The sequence below is a fragment of the Chelonia mydas genome, chromosome 1, assembly GCF_015237465.2.
Source record: "Chelonia mydas isolate rCheMyd1 chromosome 1, rCheMyd1.pri.v2, whole genome shotgun sequence".
NCBI classification, from domain to species: domain Eukaryota; kingdom Metazoa; phylum Chordata; order Testudines; family Cheloniidae; genus Chelonia; species Chelonia mydas.
Window position 1 is genome coordinate 202844486 of NC_057849.1, and position 18760 is coordinate 202863245.

The 18760-nt window shown below is 44.7% G+C and overlaps 1 protein-coding gene across 1 annotated transcript; it reads right to left on the reverse strand.

The window, feature by feature from the left end:
* Positions 1-3935: 3935 nt before the first annotated feature.
* VTCN1 (V-set domain containing T cell activation inhibitor 1) lies at positions 3936-17420 on the reverse strand. Its single transcript, XM_007062064.4, has 5 exons — positions 16891-17420; positions 11361-11708; positions 6135-6413; positions 4871-5037; positions 3936-4223 (listed from the first exon to the last, which is right to left on the reverse strand). Exons 1-4 carry the CDS (start codon positions 16952-16954, stop codon positions 4916-4918), a joined length of 813 nt encoding a protein of 270 aa, XP_007062126.4. The 5' UTR covers positions 16955-17420; the 3' UTR covers positions 3936-4223; positions 4871-4915.
* Between the last annotated feature and the right edge of the window lie 1340 nt (positions 17421-18760).

Sequence of the window (18760 nt, forward strand, 5' to 3'; positions counted from 1 at the left end):
ACTGCCTAGATTGGTTTCTCAGGCAGGCAAGCCAAACAGCAGTAATGGGGAGGGGCACAAAATCAAAGCTGAAATTAGCAGCCCCCATAGAAAATGGTTTGAAAAGCATCTGGACCTAGATTCAAAGGGGACTTAGGCAGTGCAGTGCCAATCATAGGCACCCTACTACCTAGTGGAATTCTCAGCCCCAAGACAGGCTCCCCTTGCGTTGTATGGGGCAGCGAAGCACCTAAGGAAGGGCTTTTCGGCAAGCTGAGCCAGGAGCTGCGTAAGGGTGCCAGGAGTGAAGTGCAGAGGAAGGGGGTGGACTGGCTGGGTGCCTTGCTTTCCTCAACCCAGAGTTATGGTCCTTTCACTTGCATGCTTGGAGAACATGTTGCTGAGACACGTAGCTGGGAAGAGTAGTAAGTTCATTTATATCCGTGAAAAAAGAGGGGAGATGTGAGATCAGTTGGCCAGACTGAAATATGTTTTAAAAAGGCACATGAACATGAATTGAAGCAAACAGTCATAAAGTTCAAGTCCACATAACGAATGCTTTGGCCTTCTGACTCTTCCCACTAGACTCAGTCAGATGGTCCAAAATGGCTGCTCTGTGTCAGTCTCTTACCCCTCCTCAAGCTAACAGTAGGCACTGCCCACAAAATGTAAAAAGACCCACTTGGGGATCATCTTAGAAGAATGACTCTTTTCAAGGGTTACATAGAAACATCATTTCAGTTTTTAAAAACCACACACAAAAAAGGCCACACAATAAAACTGACTAGTAAAGTTAGGGAGAAAATTCAAAATGCTACTGGGTGTAGCATATAGCCAGCATCTGCAATTCACGGTCCAAGGCAGTCAGGAAGCCTAAAACTAGAGAGCTGTTACAAGGCCTGAATAATTGTATGACCAATAAAAGCACTTGTGGAGCTGCATGCTGATGAGAGCTGGTAAAATGTCGTTGCCGTTACTGGTTGAATGATTTATCTAGTAAATTTCTTCAGCATTTGTTGGCTCTATAACTAGTTAATTACTATATGAAGAATTAATCTTGCTATCCATGTACAGTAAAAGTTGTTTTATCTGGCATGTTGAGGGAATGGGGGGGTGCCAGTAAGTGAAAAATGCCGGGTAACTAAGAGGGAGGGAGTTTGGGTGTGGCGTGGGGGCGTAGGCTGTGGGAGGGAGTTTGGGTGCGGAAGGGGGCTCAGGGCAGCAGGCTGGGGCACGGAAGAGGTTGCAGGGTGCTGGATCTGGGGGTTGCTCACCTCAGGCGGCTACCCACAAGTGGTGGTCTGTTCCAGCTGCTCCTAGGCAGAGACGCGGCAGGTGGCTCTACGCGCTGCCCCCACCCTGCCCCGAGCACTAGCTCCATACCTCCCATTGGAAGGGAACCTAGGAGCAGCTGGGACAGATTGCCACTTGTGGTGAGCCGCCAGAGGTGAGTGCCCCCCAGATCCGGTACCCTGCATCCCAGCCCGCTGCCTCAAGCCCCCTCTCGCACCCAAACGCCCTCCCAGAGCCCACATTCCACACCCTTCCTCACCCGCTGTTGGCCCTGCGCCAACTGGACTATAAATCGGAATTTCAATGAAGATCAGAAATGCTGGTTTATAGAGCTTTCCAGTTGGTGAAGTGCTCGATAAAACAGATTTTACTGTAAATATCTAATCCTTTTTTAATCCTACTAAGATCTCATCCTCAGTATTCTGTAGCAATAATTTCAACAATCCAGTTACAAACTCTCCTTTTCACCAGTTTTAAATTTGTCACCTTTCAATTTAATTGTGACTGTCCCCTAGTTCTTGTGTTATGAGACAGGATAAATAAGAGTTAGAAATCTGTCTTGTTTGGACTATTGCTTATTTTATATATTTTTCATGTCCCCTTCTATTCGCTCCTTTCTAAGGTAAACATAGAATCATAGATTTTAAGGTCAGAAGGGACCATTATGATCACCTAGTCTGACCTCCTGCACAATGCAGGCCACAGAATCTCACCCAACAACTCTTGTAACAAACCCCTAACTTATGTCTGCGCTATTGAAGTCCTCAAATCGTGGTTTAAAGACTTCAGGGTGCAGAGAAGCCTCCAGCAAGTGACTCATGCCCCACGCTGCAGAGGAAGGGGGCAGAGGGATACCTCAGTGGTTTGAGCATTGGCCTGCTAAACCCAGGGTTGTGAGTTCAATCCTTGAGGGGGCCATTTAGGGATCTGGGGCAAAAATTGGGGATTGGTCCTGCTTTGAGCAGGGGGTTAGACTAGATGACCTCCTCAGGTCCCTTCCAACCTGGATATTCTATGATTCTAAGGTGAAAAACCCTCAAGACCTCTGCCCTGGAGGAAAATTCCTTCCCGACCCCAAATGTGGTGATCAGCTAAACCCTGAGCATGTGGGCAAGACTCATCAGCCAGACACCCAGGAAAGAATTCTCTGTAGTAACTCAGATCCCATCCCATCACAGGCCATTGGGCATATCTACCGCTAGTCGAAGATCAATTAATTGCCAAAATTAGGCTATCCCATATCTTCTCCTCCATAAACTTATCAAGCTTAGTCTTGAAGCCAGATGTCTTTTGCCCCCATTGCTTCCCTTGGAAGGCTGTTCCAGAACTTCACTCCTCTGATGGTTAGAATCTGTCTAATTTCAAGTCTAAACTTCCTGATGGCCAGTTTATATCCATTTGTTCTTGTGTCCACATTGGTACTGAGCTTAAATAATTCTTCTCCCTCTGTGGTATTTATCCCTCTGATATATTTATAGAGAGCAATCATCTCTTCTCAGCCTTCTTTTGGTTAGGCTAAACAAGCCAAGCTCTTTAAGTCTCCTTTCATAAGACAGGTTTTCCATTTCTCAGATCATCCTAGTAGCCCTTCTAAACAATCCTATCTTTCAATTTCTCTTCATATGAGAGTTTTTCAGACTACAAATCGTTTTTTGTCACCCATCTGTGAATAGGGCTGGTTGGAAAACAAGATTTCTGTTTGTGAAAAATTTAGTGGTTTCAACATTTGTGTTCTGATGCAGAAAGAATCCAAGACTTTTCAAAAGCTTTGGAGTGAGAGATTCCCCGCACAACCACCAAGTGGTTAGAGCACTCCGCTGGGATGTAATGCGCCCTAATTTCAAGTCCTGGCTGTGCCTGATTCTTACAATCCAGGTGCGTACCCTAACCACCAGGCTATTCTGATGTGGTGCGCTCTGCTTTTGATCAGAAATCACACCCTGGATCTGAGAAATCTTCCAACCAAAGTTTCATCAAAACTGATGTTTCTGCAAAATGTTTGTTGCAATAAATCAGCATTTTCCGATGGATAAGTGTGTTGTCAAAATGTTCCTGACCAGCTTTGATCTGTGAACCCCCTTTACTTTTCCTACATCTTTTTTGAAATCGGGTGACCAGAACAACACAATATCCTAGATGACTTTTATAATAGCATTATAATGTTCTCCATATTATTCACCTTCTCATGCCTTGTACGTGCTAACAGTTTGTTTGCTTTTTTGCCACTTCTGCACACTCCGCAGCGATGTTCAGGCCTTTTCCCTGAATTGGCAATTATTACCTCCAATATGCATTACTTTCCATTTGTCAACCCTGAATTTCATCTGCCAGCATGCTGCCTACTCAGTCTGCTTGGTCCTTACTGGTATTGGTAACCTAAATAGAGTTTAGGTCATCTGCAAATATTGCTTCTTCACAACTCACTCTACTTTCCAAATTATTAATATATATATTAAACAACCAAAATCCTAATATGGTTCCCCACCATTCGCCCTTTGCCATTATGAACATTAATTTATTCCTAGCCTTTATTTTCTCTCTCTTAGCCAGCTTCTTGCATCATGACTACATAGCTTCTTTAGTATGGGACTTTTAAAAACCCTTTGACAAAGTTCAAATAAATTGTCAACTAGTTTTTCTTAATCCATTATTTTATTGACACATTCAGAGAATTCTGATAGATTAGTGAGGCCTGGGTAATCAAATGTTATAGGTCATTTTAAGAAAATACACAATTTGCATATTCTAATATGCTGAACTCAAGGCACCAATCTGATCCAATGTGGCAAATCCTTTTTCCAGCTGTGTGATCAAGGCTAGAGCCTTCATAGATAGATAATACCAAAGTTTTGATCACTAAGTTATCTAGGTAAGAAAATGTATCCCATTCTCTGGTTCGGACGTCTTCCTTCTCACTTAATCCCACCTGGTATCCTTGTGGAATTCATCATCTGTCAGATACAAGAAAAATAAATTAACATCCCATCATACCTGATTTTTTATTTTATTTTTTTTAAAAAAAACCCAGGTCCATGAACCAACCAACACAGTAACAGCAGCAAAGCCCACGCTGACTAGCAGCAGCTTCAGATTAGTCCCACTCTATACCCCGAGGCCTGGAGGTGGCCATTGTGACAGTTCTGAGTCCAACAGGGAAGATAAAACTGACATTTTTTTTCTCATACTCAGCACTGCTGTGGTGTCTGTCCTGTAGGGAGAGATCATGGGCCTTCTGTTTTAGTTGATTACCTGTTGCTATCCCCTGCTGCACTGGCACTGTTGAGGCTCTAACCCTGCAGGGAAGGATGTGAGGCAGAAAGGGTTGAGTGGAAGAATGAGCATTTGGGAAGGAGGGAGAGAACATAGGGAAAGAAACAGAGAAAGTGGGGAGGGCTGTGGGAGAATGAGGGAATCCAGGAAAGGACACCTCTGTAATGCTAGCTTCAAAAGCAGAAGGGTCGGGGAAGGACTCAGCCAGCAAAAAGAGCTACTACCATAGCCACAGAGGTCTGGGATCCAACCTGTTGCTTTAATAAGGCTCAGTAATGACAGTCTCCAGACACCGATCTGTCCTCTGCACTTCTCCTTCCAATCTTACCTCCAGTTCCAACGCCTCTTCACGTTTCTTTATGGAGATCAAGCACTACAAAGCCATCAGGTACAGGAGAGGTAGAAGTATCCAGTAAAGGGCAAGAGGGGATAAAGAGGCTGATGCCATGTTCATGGTCAGTAGCTGCAAATGAACTGTCGTCTTGATGCTGGAATCTGTAAATGAAGAAAAAAGACTGAAGGGAATTGTCTTATTCACATATTTGTCCCAACCATGGGGAAGATAAGCATCCAGAGTTTCCTTTCTTTAATGCCCATGGGTAAAGGATGATCCCACCCTGCAAGGACACTGCTGTGAAATTCCCATTGTGACAGTTCTGTGGCCCTCAGCATGGTGAAGAGTAGGAAAACTTGTCTGAGTTTATGTGAAAATTTCCTTTCTTCAAAACAAGGTCCAAAAGATGCAGTCCACTCTTGAAACAAACGGAACAGCTGCAGTCAGCCAGATAGCAGTTGCTTTTTTGTTAGAGGAAAGTATCCCCATGGAGAGCTCCTCAAACAGTTTCAAATTTCAAAAAGTTTTCACTGTCACCTCTATTGCCGTGCTCCGCAGCAGGAGAGACCGTTTGTCTTGTCAAGCTATAGTGAACACTGTCTCTAATGAGAGACCATCAAATGGAATGATCCCAGATATGGAAGTTCTCAACTGTCAGTCTATTCCCCTAGTGTCAGTGCCTGACAGGTCCAGTTCTACCCCCAATTACATGCAGGCTGAAGACTCATCACAGTGGATCTGTGGACTTTATTACTCAATGAGAATATTTTCAGGTACGCTCAGATAAATTTCCCTTTGACTAAGACCAGGTCTACACCACAAACTTACATCGGTATGACTACATCACTCAGAGGTGTGAAAAATCCACTGCCCTGGGCGATGCAGTTATACCGACCTAACCCTGCTGTAGACAGCGCTACGTTGATGAGAGAGCTTCTCCAATCAACGTAGCTACTGCCTCTCACGGATTAACTACACCGCTTCACTAACGTGCTTCAGCAGTGCGACTGTGCAGTTGAAGCTCTGTATGTGTAGACAAGCCCTAAGCTAGGACCAGATTTAGAACAAGCAACTGGGAGGTGAAAAGTCCCATAGTCCCCCTGAGCCATCCAGCCTATCCTAGCTGGGGTCTGGATTGGAACCAGCAACTGGAAAGGCTCTGTAGCTAACTCCAAATTCCATACCACGTAAGCCCACATGCAGTCGTTAACACATCTTCAGCCCATGTCTAATGCCTTTAAGTGGTGCTGGAATGTACCTGTCACTTTGATGTCCCCTGTAGCTTTGGCAATGTCATTCTTGATAACACAGGTATAGGTAGTATTAGCTGTAATGTTGTGCAGAACAGAGACCACGTTCATAGTCACATTCTCAGAGTTCAGCTTGAAGCTGGTGTTGGAGATCTCAGATAAGTTGTCCCTGGTGTTATTGTGTGAGGTCCAAACCACGACAGGTTGCGGGAACCACCGAGGAGCCTCACACCGCAGGGTGTCCATGCTGCTGTTGTAATCCACATGCATCTCTGGAGAGCTGAAGGCTGTAGAATCAGTTAAAAGAGAAGAGTGGTGAACAAAACTGGAACCTCTAGGCATCTGGTATAAAATACCGACTGTGCCTGTCTGCTGTATCATATTTCTAGAGTGCCTATTACTGTAACATCTAAGTACTTACCCTGAAACTAGAGATTCAAGCACCAGTCTTCATCCTTCCATGGCAGGCAGAGTTCCATGCAATTAACTATGTCTGGGACTGAATACAGAATATCCCAAAGTTCCTTATACCTGAGCAACTCGGTTTATCAAGCTAACAAGTTCCACTGAGGCACCTGCCTGAACCTTACAGCCTCTGGGGAAAACATTTCTCTTAGTTTTCCAGTTGGCACTTGATTAAACTGTAGAGTCAGGGCCACTGTTTCCCCTTTAGTCAACTGGCCACTTCCCCCTCTTCTGAGAATATTTCTCATAACAGGGGAGAGAAAACATATTCAAGAAAAACAGGCAAATGTGCTTGTAGAACTACTTTGGCCACCCTCACCATGCATTCCTGCAGCATGCCATTTATAGCAGAGGTCTTTAATCTGGGGGCAAGGCGGGAGCACCACCCAGCTCCACTCCTGGCCCCAGCTGCCAGCCACGTGGCCCAGGGATCTGCTTCTGGCCACGGCTGCCAGCCCCGTGCCCGGGGATCTGCTCCTGGCCATGGCGGCCAGCCCCCACATCAAGGGTCCCGGCCAAGGGTTCACTCCCACCTCTGCCCCCAGCTGTGGCCCCAGCCTCGACCTCCTTACCCCTGTCCTCATCTCCCCTCCCAGAGGTAGGTAGGTAGGGTGTGTGGGGGGGAGGGGGGAGGTAAAAAGTTTGGGGACTACTGATTTATAGCATCACAAAGTTCCAGCACTGCAGAATCCATAGTGGATTTACTGACCCCAAACTGGTTCCCAAGTGACCTGCACCAATCAGAGGTAGCCACTTCCTCCAGGCCAATTGCCACAAGCTTTTGCACAGAGAACAAGGCTCTCCTCCTGGTCCTCTGGTGCTTCAGGGCCAGTGTGAGCTCTTCAAAAGAGTTCCAGAAAAGCAGCCTTCCTTATGTGAGCTTTTAGAACCACGGCTGCCCAGCCTAGGTCTGAAGAACAATGTAGTCCCACTACTCTGTACCCTTAGGCCTGGTATAATAATACTGCTTGCCTGTGTGCACTTCACCCACCAGAAGTCCATTCAGCCCTTCACTCAGCTAAGTATGGCAGGCCCATTCGTCTTATTCAGTCCCCCATTGTCAGGCTGTCAGCTGGTAATGCTGCAACCCCGGCTATACCAGAGGTGCCAGCTCTTGGGGTTGTGCAGCCTCCATGCTCCAGAAAGAATGTTTGCAGATTAGTCTCTAAAATAAGTTGGCCTGCAACTGGGGCCCATGTGGTTGGGCTGGAACTTTTAAAAAAGTTGGTGACTTCTGAACCCATGATTATCGTGGAGAACCAGCCCAAAAGGAATTGGGGGATTTTTTTTTCCCCAACGGTGATGGGTGGTTGTGGGGGAAGGGTGCTGCGATTGTGAAAGCTGCAAGAGTTTGGCCTCCCCTCTCACAATTCCCCTAGCTGCTCATGAGGGTGTCCCCAAAGGTCACCTCAAAGCACTGCTATGTGGCCTGGGTCTGCGAACTCTGACATCCATCCCAGAAGACATTGCCACTCACATGGCTGAGGGCAGCACTAGTGTGGGTGCAACAGCAAGCACATTAAAAATGGATGCCACGTGCACGTACTGACTCATGGTAACTACATCCAGTGACCTACAATCCATAAAGCGCTTTAGTGAAAATAAGCTCTTACAGGCATAACACAAATCCAAAGATGACATAAGCAGGTGAAATACTCTTGACCTCAGTGGCGTTGTACTCATTTATAGTAGTGATAGATTTGATTATTATGGCAGAATTTTTCAGAAGCGCTGAGCACTCACAATTGAAAATTTAGCCCTAATTGTGAGTGTTGAGCGCTTTTGAACGCATGGGCTTATGTAAAAGAGACACATATACCAGATTTACCATGCCACTCATAGTTTGTCCTGGTTTTTTTCATTGCTGTGTGTTACCAGGAACAAAGTCGTGTGGAATGTGTGTTCAAAGTGATGAACAGTATCTGGAGTGCAGAGAAAAGTCAAATGAGTGTAGACTCTCTCAAAGTGAATGTAGCGTTTCATCAGAAACTAATTCAGAATACTACAGTACTGAACAACTATTCTCCCCTCCAAGAATTATGTTTGTGCCACTGTTTAGTCACAAGCTGGCAACAGCAACACCAACACGCATTTGTAAAGTGCATTTTTGCCTTTTCTATAACTATTTTGTGACCCTAAAAATGTCACCACCGTGTCCCTGATTTTTGATTTTGAAAATACAATTATGCTAATCCCATGTCTTCAAAAATATTGTGTCTGGTTAGCTTGAAATAGCTCTGAAAAAGTCTCCTCTAGCAGGAGAGCACCCGTAAGAAATTCTAGCTAGAAAGTGTGTTTTCTGAGGAAGGCTTAAAAAAAAAAAACCAAAAAAAACCCACCCAAAACAAAAAAACATATCAAGCTAGTAATGGAAAGCTAGTTATCACTATTGCTAGGTGAACACGGTGAACTTTTGTATGATTAAACCTTCAGATTAGCAGCAATGCTATCCACAACCATGTTAATTCACTTTCTGCAAACGTGGCTGGATTAAAGACGACCAGCCTGTGTCAAAGATTTAGATGAATTTAACTAAAATGTTCATACAAAGTAAAACGTGTCACAAATACTCATGTGAATAGTTGATAGTGCAAAGGCTTGCCCTGGAAGTATCTGCATGACCATCTTCAACATGACAACGTTATAGTAATTTAAAGCCTATTTTTAAAAAGTTTCAGGCCTCCAATCATGGAGCAGAAACTACAGCATTACTAGGTGAACAATCACAAGGATCTACTAATAAACATCTGACACAATAGCCATGATATGACCAACCCATTGGCACTAATGTTAGAATAAATATTTTTTCTTATTGTTTTTGAATAATGAACAAATTAGCAAATATCAAAGTTTGTAGAAAACTGGCAAACAGAAAAGGGCTCCAGATGTGACCATCAATTCCTTGCTAGAAGTAGTTCATATGGCTCTAGTTATGATCTGAGCTATGGAAAGAAAATGCAGTCACTCAATAATTAATAAAATCTAATTATTATTACACAAGAGCCACCTGGATTCCTATGAAATCACTACCAAGCAGATGGTTCGATTCTATAAATAGTGTGCATGTCTGAAGTTAGAATCAGGCCCTTTATGTAGTCAGCTGAGCAACCGAGAAAAGCAAAAACAGTAAATGGAGGAAAAGTTAAATTATGTTTCTAAATGGGTCATTTAAAAATAATTTTATTTCCCAGAGCAAAGACATGGAAAGGGAGGGGAAGTCCCTGAATTTCTTTGGAAGCTCCAAGGAAACTCTTCTACATTCATTTCTCTTGTTTACTTTCCCTACCCTCTTATCCTTTGACCTACAGCAATACACTTCTGGCCACGGATAATTCGAGATACCTCATTCTGGCAGAGAATGGAAGGAGGTTGCTGCAGTGCTTTCAAATTTTCCTGGAAGCAAGGGGAAGTGTGGACAGATCACAGTGGGTGAAATCATTGATTAGAGATCTACAGTATAGTTGAGTGGGAGCATGAAGGGGACAGCAAACTGCTGCACAAATTCATTCTGATATGTCAGGAATACCCTGCAGAATGCAAAAATGTCACTGATGAAAGAAATATTTTCTCTACAAGAAGTTTGCTCCAGGTACTGTAACTTAGCATGATTTTACAGATCTACACAGTAAAACAAAGCCCTGTGAATTAGAACAGTTAGCACAAAGAAGGACTAATTAAGGCCAGAAGGCCAGATTCTCTGTCCTGATCTGCTCCCTGAGTGGCACAAAGGGAGAGGAAACTGGCTGTTTTTTGCGAATACCCTTGACACGGCAGAATCTGCAGCAGGTGTCATGCAAAAATCCCAGGGTAGACAACGCCTAATAAAGCTCCTTGTTCAGTGTTAGAAGAAAGCGACTGTTTCACTAGTCTCATATGACAGGCAGCACTGCTTCCGCTAGGAGCAGAGTAACCTGTCAACTCCCAGGTTTCAAACACCCTCCAATTTCTGAAGCAGGAGACAAACCTCAGATTCCCCACAGTGAATTACTTAGCTAGTCCCACGTTTCTCCTTACTCAAATGTTTTGCTGGAGAACCACAGGGAAGATGCAGCAAGTCTCAGGAACAGTTGAGACAGAAGGAAGCACAGAAAAGGACTGGTAAATTTGGGAGATATACCTGGATTTACCCTTGTAGTTCCAAAGGGCTCATCAAAAACTGTCATGCAGGGAGGTCACATATATGTTTAAATGGAAGCTTGCACAGCTCTGGAACCTGAATTCCAGAGTTGGCTGTAGTGTGACTTGCCATCCATCTCCAGAACCCTGGATTCATTTTACTGCCCTACAGGTACCAATGCAAGTTGACGGGATTTAGCACACTGTCCTTGATTGCTTGAGGGAGTTTGCCCACTTCACAGCGTGATTTGTGGCAGGAGGCTCAGGAATGGAATAGCAGCAGCCATTGCAGGTTAGGATTGAGGAGCACTGGCAGACCTGTAGTGGTGGAGTGGCCCCAGCACTGAAATAGCAGTAGGGCTGAGGGTCAGGAGTGAGGGACTTGACAGAGGTGTACAATGTCCAAGGCCTGTTAGAGAAGGATGTGCTGCATGTTTGGACAGAAATGAGTTGGTGGAGCTCTGGGGGGACCCTGGACTGGAATAGAAGAGGATGCTAAATGTGAGGATTCTGGTGTATGAGCAGAGCAGTGCAGCTCAGTTTGCATGGTGCCTATCTGCATTAGCCGGGCCTGTCACAAATAACAGAATTCCGGAAACAACTCCTCTGGGTTTGGCTTGGTTTTTTTGGCTCTCTCACTAGGTTTTCCTCACCTCCGGTCTTATATTCCAGCCCTGCTTCGCCATTCCCTTTGGATGTGGTGACAGAGCACTTGTAAGCACCAGCGTCGGAGAGCTGCACATCTCTCAGCATCAAGGAGGCATTCCCACCAATCACCTGCTCTGCGAATACCGCTGTCCGGCCCTTGAACACTTCATCCTGGTCCTTTAGATGGTCCTTGCCGCCTTTAAACTCATGCACCATCCCAGAGACCCCAGCTTTAGCCCACCGAATCTCTATGTTGCTGAGCTTGATGTCAGGTTCAAAAGTGCAGCCCAGGATGCCATCTTCCCCAATGTTCCCAGCAGAGGTTAGTGTGGTGACACTGATGTAGCGTCTCCCTGCAATGAAAGAGCACACGTTCAGTGCCAGTGCCATGACAATGTGATGGGTAAAGGACAGCAGCAAGCCAGAACACCCTGGGCATTAACAGGCTCTTGCTGCAATGTGAACGACAAAGCCAGAGGCAGAATGCCTTTAACCACCTCAGAAGGGCACTAGCAGCTGGCTACTGCAGATCCTGGTGTGGTTAGTGCTACTGGAATCTGGTTCTTGAGTTGTGTTTTGTAAAAACGCTTTTTACAAAGCTCTTTGGGGTGTTATTACAATGTACCTTCCCACTCTGAAAAGCAGTTCCTCCCAAAGGACAAGAGAAAATCATTTCTATAAAAGGTTATAAAAGCATGTTCTGTACTAGCTTGATTCCCTTTCTAGGGGATTTTTCTCACTGACTCTTTTTTTAAAAGTGCAGATATAAATGGCTTTTGACAAAAGCTTTTGTTGCTCATGGTCTCTTTATATTCCTTCCACAGATGTAGGTATTTACAAAAGATACTGCAAACAGCAAACTCCTCATTCTACAGAGATGTAACATTCAAGAGAAAAATAAAAAGGCCAACATACATTCCACCAGTAGTGGGATCTAGCAAATCAGCATTTGCCTTCTTCAGGCTACTGGCCTCCAGTACAGAGGAGCAGATCTCCACAGAGTCCCCAGCTTTTGTCCTAGCAGATCACCTTGGGAACAAACTCCTTGCCTGAGCCAGATCCTCTTTCTGTGCAATACTCCTCTACAGGCTCTCTCACCCAAAGTACCCTAGGGAGACAGCAGGAGGTTTTTAATGTGATTATTTCCCATCATGCTCAGAGGCAGGGCTGAATCTACCTTAGAATCATAGAATATCAGGGTTGGAAGAGACTTCAGGAGGTCATCTAGTCCAACCCCCTGCTCAAAGCAGGTCCAACCCAAACTAAATCATCCCAGCCAGGGCTGTGTCAAGCCAGGTCTTAAAAACCTCTAAGGATGGTGATTCCACCACCTCCCTAGGTAACCCATTCCAGTGCTTCACCACCCTCCTAGTGAAATAGTGTTTCCTAATATCCAACCTAGACCTCCCCCACTGCAACTTGAGACCATTGCTCCTTGTTCTGTCAGGAGCAGAACCTTGCCTATTGATGGGCTGGCAGCCCAGTGAATCCCTAACTCAGGGTCTTTTCCTTCTAGGACAGAACTCTCCTGTCAAGGTTCCTTCCCCACTCTGAACTCTAGGTTACAGATGTGGGACCTGCATGAAAGACCCCTTAAGCTTATTCTTACCAGCTTAGGTTAAAAACTTCCCCAAGGTACAAACTTTGCCTTGTCCTTGAACCCTATGCTGCCACCACCAAGCGTTTTAACCAAGGGACAGGGAAAGAGCCCACTTGGAGACGTCTTCCCCCAAAATATCCCCTCAAGCCCTACACCCCTTTTCCTGGGGAAGGCTTGATAAGAATCCTCACCAATTTGTACAGGTGAACACAGACCCAAACCCTTGGATCTTAAGAACAATGAAAAATCAATCAGGTTCTTAAAAGAAGAATTTTAATTAAAGAAAAGGTAAGAGAATCACCTCTGTAAAATCAGGATGGTAAATACCTTACAGGGTAATCAGATTCAAAACATAGAGAATCCCTCTAGGCAAAACCTTAAGTTACAAAAAGACACAAAAACAGGAATAGACATTCCCTCCAGCACAGCTTATTTTACCAGCCATTAAACAAAAGGATTACTAGCTAGATTACTTACTAACTTAACAGGAGTTGTAAGGCTGCATTCCTGATCTGTTCCCGGCAAAAGCATCACACAGACAGATCAAGCCTCCCCCCCGAGATTTGAAAGTATCTTGTCCTCTCATTGGTCATTTTGGGTAGTGCCAGCTAGGTTACCTTAGCTTCTTAACCCTTTACAGGTGAAAGGGTTTTGCCTCTGGCCAGGAGAGATTTTATAGCACTGTATACATAAAAGTGGTTACCCTTCCCTTTATATTTATGACATCTCCTATTCTCTTTGGTTCACACCCAAGGCAAGCTGGCAGGTGGGTTCATCCTGTATCCAGATGAAAGAAATAAGAAGAGAAGGAAGGAGACTAAATTTAAAAGGGAGGAATATGTTAGCCAATGACTAACGAGGCAAGTACATAAGGCAACAGACCACAAGTACTGTGTCAGACAGTTAAGCCCCTCTGTCTCCTTTATTATTATTTTCATTTGTATTACATTAGCTTCTAGGGGTCCCAAATGAGATCACATTGCGCTAGGTGCTGTACATACACACAGAGAGAAGTTAAAGAAAGAATTGAGAGTGGGAGAGGACAGAAAGACTGGAAATTTGGAAGAAGGAAGAAGAGAACATAGAATAGAAAGGGAAAAGAAGGAGAAGAGAAGGAAATAGAGAACAGTGATATGGAGAGGAAAATAGACCGAAAAAGATGGAAGAAAAGATAACAAACAGAGCAGAAATAAGAGAAAAAAAATCAACTAAAGGGCATTAAATGGGGAAAGAATAAATGCTAGTGAACAAAGCCAATTTTAAAAGGGTTTATATAATGGAAAGTATACATACCAAATTACACAATCAATAATATTCATAACACTTTTGAAAAAGGGATGGGATCAAATGTGTTGTGGAAGTGGAGATAGACATTTGCTTAGGGCCATCCTGGCTGGCTACCTGGCCTCCCAATTTGATTATATTAATTGTAAACACAATTCTTCCTGCTGATTCCCCTTAGTTCTTTCCTATGGTTGCACAGAACTGGACTTCTGAATGGGACACAGACAAGCAACCTGTTCTATCAACAACTGCAAGTAGCATGTTCCATCATCTCCAGCTACTCAGGAGACTGTGTCCCATCCTGGCGGCTGATGACCTGGCCTCAGTAATAAATGGCTTTGTCTTTTCCCATCTGGACTATGGCAATGCCATATAGCTTGGCAGGAAGCCCTCAGCTGTCAGAAAACTCCAACTGGCTCAGAATGCAGCAGCATGTCTACTCAGCAACACTGGCTACCGTAAGGATATCAAACCTGCCCTTGCTCTTTAGGCTGGCTTCCCACAGAATAGCAAGTCAAGTTCAAGGCCTCAGTCCTCAGTAGTTTGGTACCAGGATACCGAAAAGATTGCCTAAAGCTCTGCAATGAGCTGACAACTCCATTCCTCAGGCACAATGGAATTGTCCACACAATGCTAGAGCTCATCTTTGTACAGCTTTCTCAGAGGCTGATCCAAAACTGGAACAAACTCCCCAGGAACAAAGAAGCATCACACAAAACTCACCCCCTTCCATTCCCAGAGGCATTTCTTCAACCTGCTGTCTTGAGTACACATAGCAAAGTATACATATTACATTATTTGAAACAAAATAAAGCATAAAGCACACATATTTTCTCCGTGGGAAGAGGAAGAGAGAAAGAACAATCACACATGACAGATGGCTAGTCATGTCACCTTATGCCCTTTTAGATAGTACTACAGTGCCACGGGCTGTATAAAAAGCCAAATAGAATCAGGCAAAATGGATCCTTCTATCCCTCCTCCATCCCACACCAGCAGATTTCACTGTCCTGGGGAAGGTGCACTGAACTGGGAACCAGATCATCATAAGATTACGTTTCACTTCATCCACTCACCAAGTCTTTCACAATGCACATTATGGAACAAGGCTTCACACCCCACTGAGATATTACAGCAGAACTAGGAAGAGAACCTAGCACTCTAATTTGGTAGCTCTATTTAGCCACACTGCTTCTATGTACGTGGCTATGCTGACTGTAGAATGGATCTTCCTTGCATATGTAACCCACTGTTATAATGTATTATGCATCCTGTAGCAGCTGGTCCATAGAGTATAGCAGTCTGTGCCTGCTGCCAGCTAGCAGAGCTGCCCAATTAGCGCAAGCTGAAAATGTGCTGAAGTGTTGAAGGTTGTGAGTGCAAACCCTCATTATAATCTGTAAGAGGTGGCCATGATAATTGCTTATAAATAGAATTTGTTTTTTCCTTTTTAAAACCCTAGGAACTTATATACAAAACAAACTATGTTAAAAGAAGGCTATTAAGATTCCAAAGAGAAATCCTCAGAAGGCAGGAAATTACAGAAATAAAGTGGCCTGTGGCACCTTAACTCATCCCTCTTTTGCGTATGCATTATGACACAGTCTTTAATTACATGATCACATGCTGTTTTTTCCCCACAGAGGGGTGAAACTGACACAACAAAGTGACTTGCCCGAAAAGGACTTCAGAAAGGTCTGCAGAAAAGGACCTGGGGATTCCAGTGGACGAGAAGCTGGATATGAGTCAACAGTGTGCCCTGGTTGCCAAGAAGGCTAATGGCATATTGGGCTGCATTAGTAGGAGCATTGCCAGCAGATCGAGGGAAGTGATTATTCCCCTCTATTCGGCACTGGTGAGGCCACAACTGGAGTATTGCATCCAGTTTTGGTCCCCCCACTAGAGAAGGGATGTGGACAAATTGGAGAGAGTCCAGCGGAGGGCAACAAAAATGATTAGGGGGCTTGACTTACAAGGAGAGGCTGAGGGAACTGGGGTTATTTAGTCTGGAGAAGAGAAGAGTGAGGGGGGATTTGATAGCAGCCTTCAACTACCTGATGGGGGGTTCCAAAGAGGATGGAGCTCGGCTGTTCTCAGTGGTAGCAGATGATAGAACAAGAAGCAATGGTCTCAAGCTACAGTGGGGGAGGTCTAGGTTGGATATTAGGAAAACCTATTTCAGTAGGAGGGTGATGAAGCACTGGAATGGGTTACCTAGGGAGGTGGTGGACTCTCCATCCTTGGTTTTTAAGGCCCGCTTGACAAAGCTCTGGCTGGGATGATTTAGTTAGTGTTGGTCCTGCTTTGAGCAGGGGGTTGGACTAGATGACCTCCTGAGGTCTCTTCCAACCTTAATCATCTATGATTCTATGACAGATACTACACAGCATACTAGGGTCTGAGCTAGGATTAGAATGCAGGACCCCAGACTCAGTTAAAAAAGTTATCACAGACTCATACCAGAAATATTCTGATATTAACAAGAAGCCTAAAATTTCAGTTGAAGCAAACTCACAGGGCCGGGGGGGTAGGGGAGTCCATCCTTCAGCAGGATGATTGCCCAGTGGCATGTGCTTCCAAAACGCCAACTGAGATGCAACAGAACGATGCTCAGATTGGGCAAAAAATGCTGCCAGGAAGTAATCACATACCTGAAACACCAAAGCCGATGATCAGCACAATCACTGCTACCAGGATTATGATGATGGTGATCATGCTATTTAAAAAAAAAAAAAATTATTTAGCAGACTCTCTCCTCTAAATCATAACATTATCACACACTTGGGCATAGTTCTCAGTCTCTGTTCAAAGAAGAAAATCAGAGCTGGGATAACAGGGGGAGCTGCAGGTCTAAGAGTGAGGTGGATTAGCATCGTGGTGACATTACCAGGACTGGAGTAGCAGTGATCTATGCAGGCCAGGAATGCGGTGCACCAGCAGAGCTGGGGGTGGGCGGTCAGGTCAGAACTTTTACAGTGGGAAAGGCTGACTCATCTCATTCATTAATATTACTTCCCTTTGTTGACATATCTATTCTATATAAGTTCTTATACTGGCCTGATCACTGCAGTGTCTGAGCATTTTCCCGTAGTACCTTAAGCAACATGACTAACATCTGTCAAGTGTTGTTCTCTCATCCCCTCCCTGGGGGGAAAAGCATGTGGAGTGGAGGGAGTGTCTTGTATTAGCAGGGGTTTCCTGGTTGGTTTTTTGTTTGGTTTTTAATACTCATGTTGTTCTATGTTTATGTCAGAGACGGCAAAGACAACGAACTGCACCTTGCCCTTGGAATGGGAAGTGGATGAGGTTTGTGATGGTCCCTGATTCTTGGGGAAGATCATTCCACCCTCTCAGACTGGTGAGATATGCAGTGAGTGGTATCTGTCCTCCCTGGCCTGTAAACGGAGCCCTTCCAGCTCTTAGGGTCCCTCTGATACCTTAGCCTGAGTTCTGGGGGCTTGATCCTGCAAGGTACTCGGCGCTCTGTCCTTGGGCCCTGTCTTATAGTTCATTCATCCAATCCATAATTTTTAAACTTTTGCTGGCAAGAATACTGTGGGAGACTGTATCAAAAGCTTTGCTAAAATCAAGGTATATCATATCCACCACTTTCCTCATATCCACAGAGCCAGTTATCTCATCATAGAAGGCAATCAGGTCCGTCAGGCATGACTTGTCCTCAGTGAATCCTTGTTGACTGTTCCTGATCACCTTCCTCTTCTCCAAGTGCTTCAGAATGGATTCCTTGAGGACCTGCTCCATGATTTTTCCAGGGACTGAGGTGAGGCTGACTGGTCTGTAGTTCCCTGGATTCTCCTTCTTCCCTTTTTTAAATATGGGCATTCTATTTGCCTTTTTCCTGTCATCCGGGTTTTTCCTGTCATCGCCACGAGTTTTCAAAGATAATGGCCAATGGCTCTGCAATCACATCAGCCAATTCCCTCAGGACCCTCAGGTGCATTAGATCCAGCCCCATGGATTTGTGCACATCCATGCACCACATGCTCTCAACAGACCCCTTCTGGTGTTTCTTATGGTGCAGTGAATTGATGGACAGAGTGAGCAAGGAGGAGTGGGTCCCTTGCGGTGTTTCCCTTTCTTTTTGTAGTCTTCTGCCCTCTTTAAGAATAGGGTGACCATATTTCCCTATGCTCAATACAGGAAACCTGATAAAATTACTCATATTAAAGCAAGTTCAACAGCAATCAATCAGAACTATGCTATACAAACTTTCAAATCATCAAGTAGACTGAGCCCCTGTTAAACAGAAATACTGCATTGTTCGATTTTTTTTATTTACCTTATCTTTAAGGCTTTAGGGTTCACACAAGGAGGGGTGACACACACACATATTTATGTACACCTCTCTCACACGGGAGGGTAACCGACTGACCCAAACCTCCCTGCCTGGCGATCTCTGGCCTCCATGCCTGTCTGGGCCCCCGGGACAGACCTGTCTCTCTTGGTACCTGGCGCCATGTCTTCCCAAGGCAACACGGGGTGGAGGACGCAGAGTCACAT

Coding starts and splice junctions, on each gene's coding strand:
- VTCN1 (XM_007062064.4), bottom strand. CDS start 16,954: ATGATCACCATCATCATAATCCTGGTAGCAGTGATTGTGCTGATCATC. Junction 11,709..16,890: donor CATCGGCTTTGGTGTTTCAG/GTATGTGATTAC, acceptor CTTTCATTGCAG/GGAGACGCTACATCAGTGTC. Junction 6,414..11,360: donor GCTGGAATATAAGACCGGAG/GTGAGGAAAACC, acceptor CTGATTCTACAG/CCTTCAGCTCTCCAGAGATG.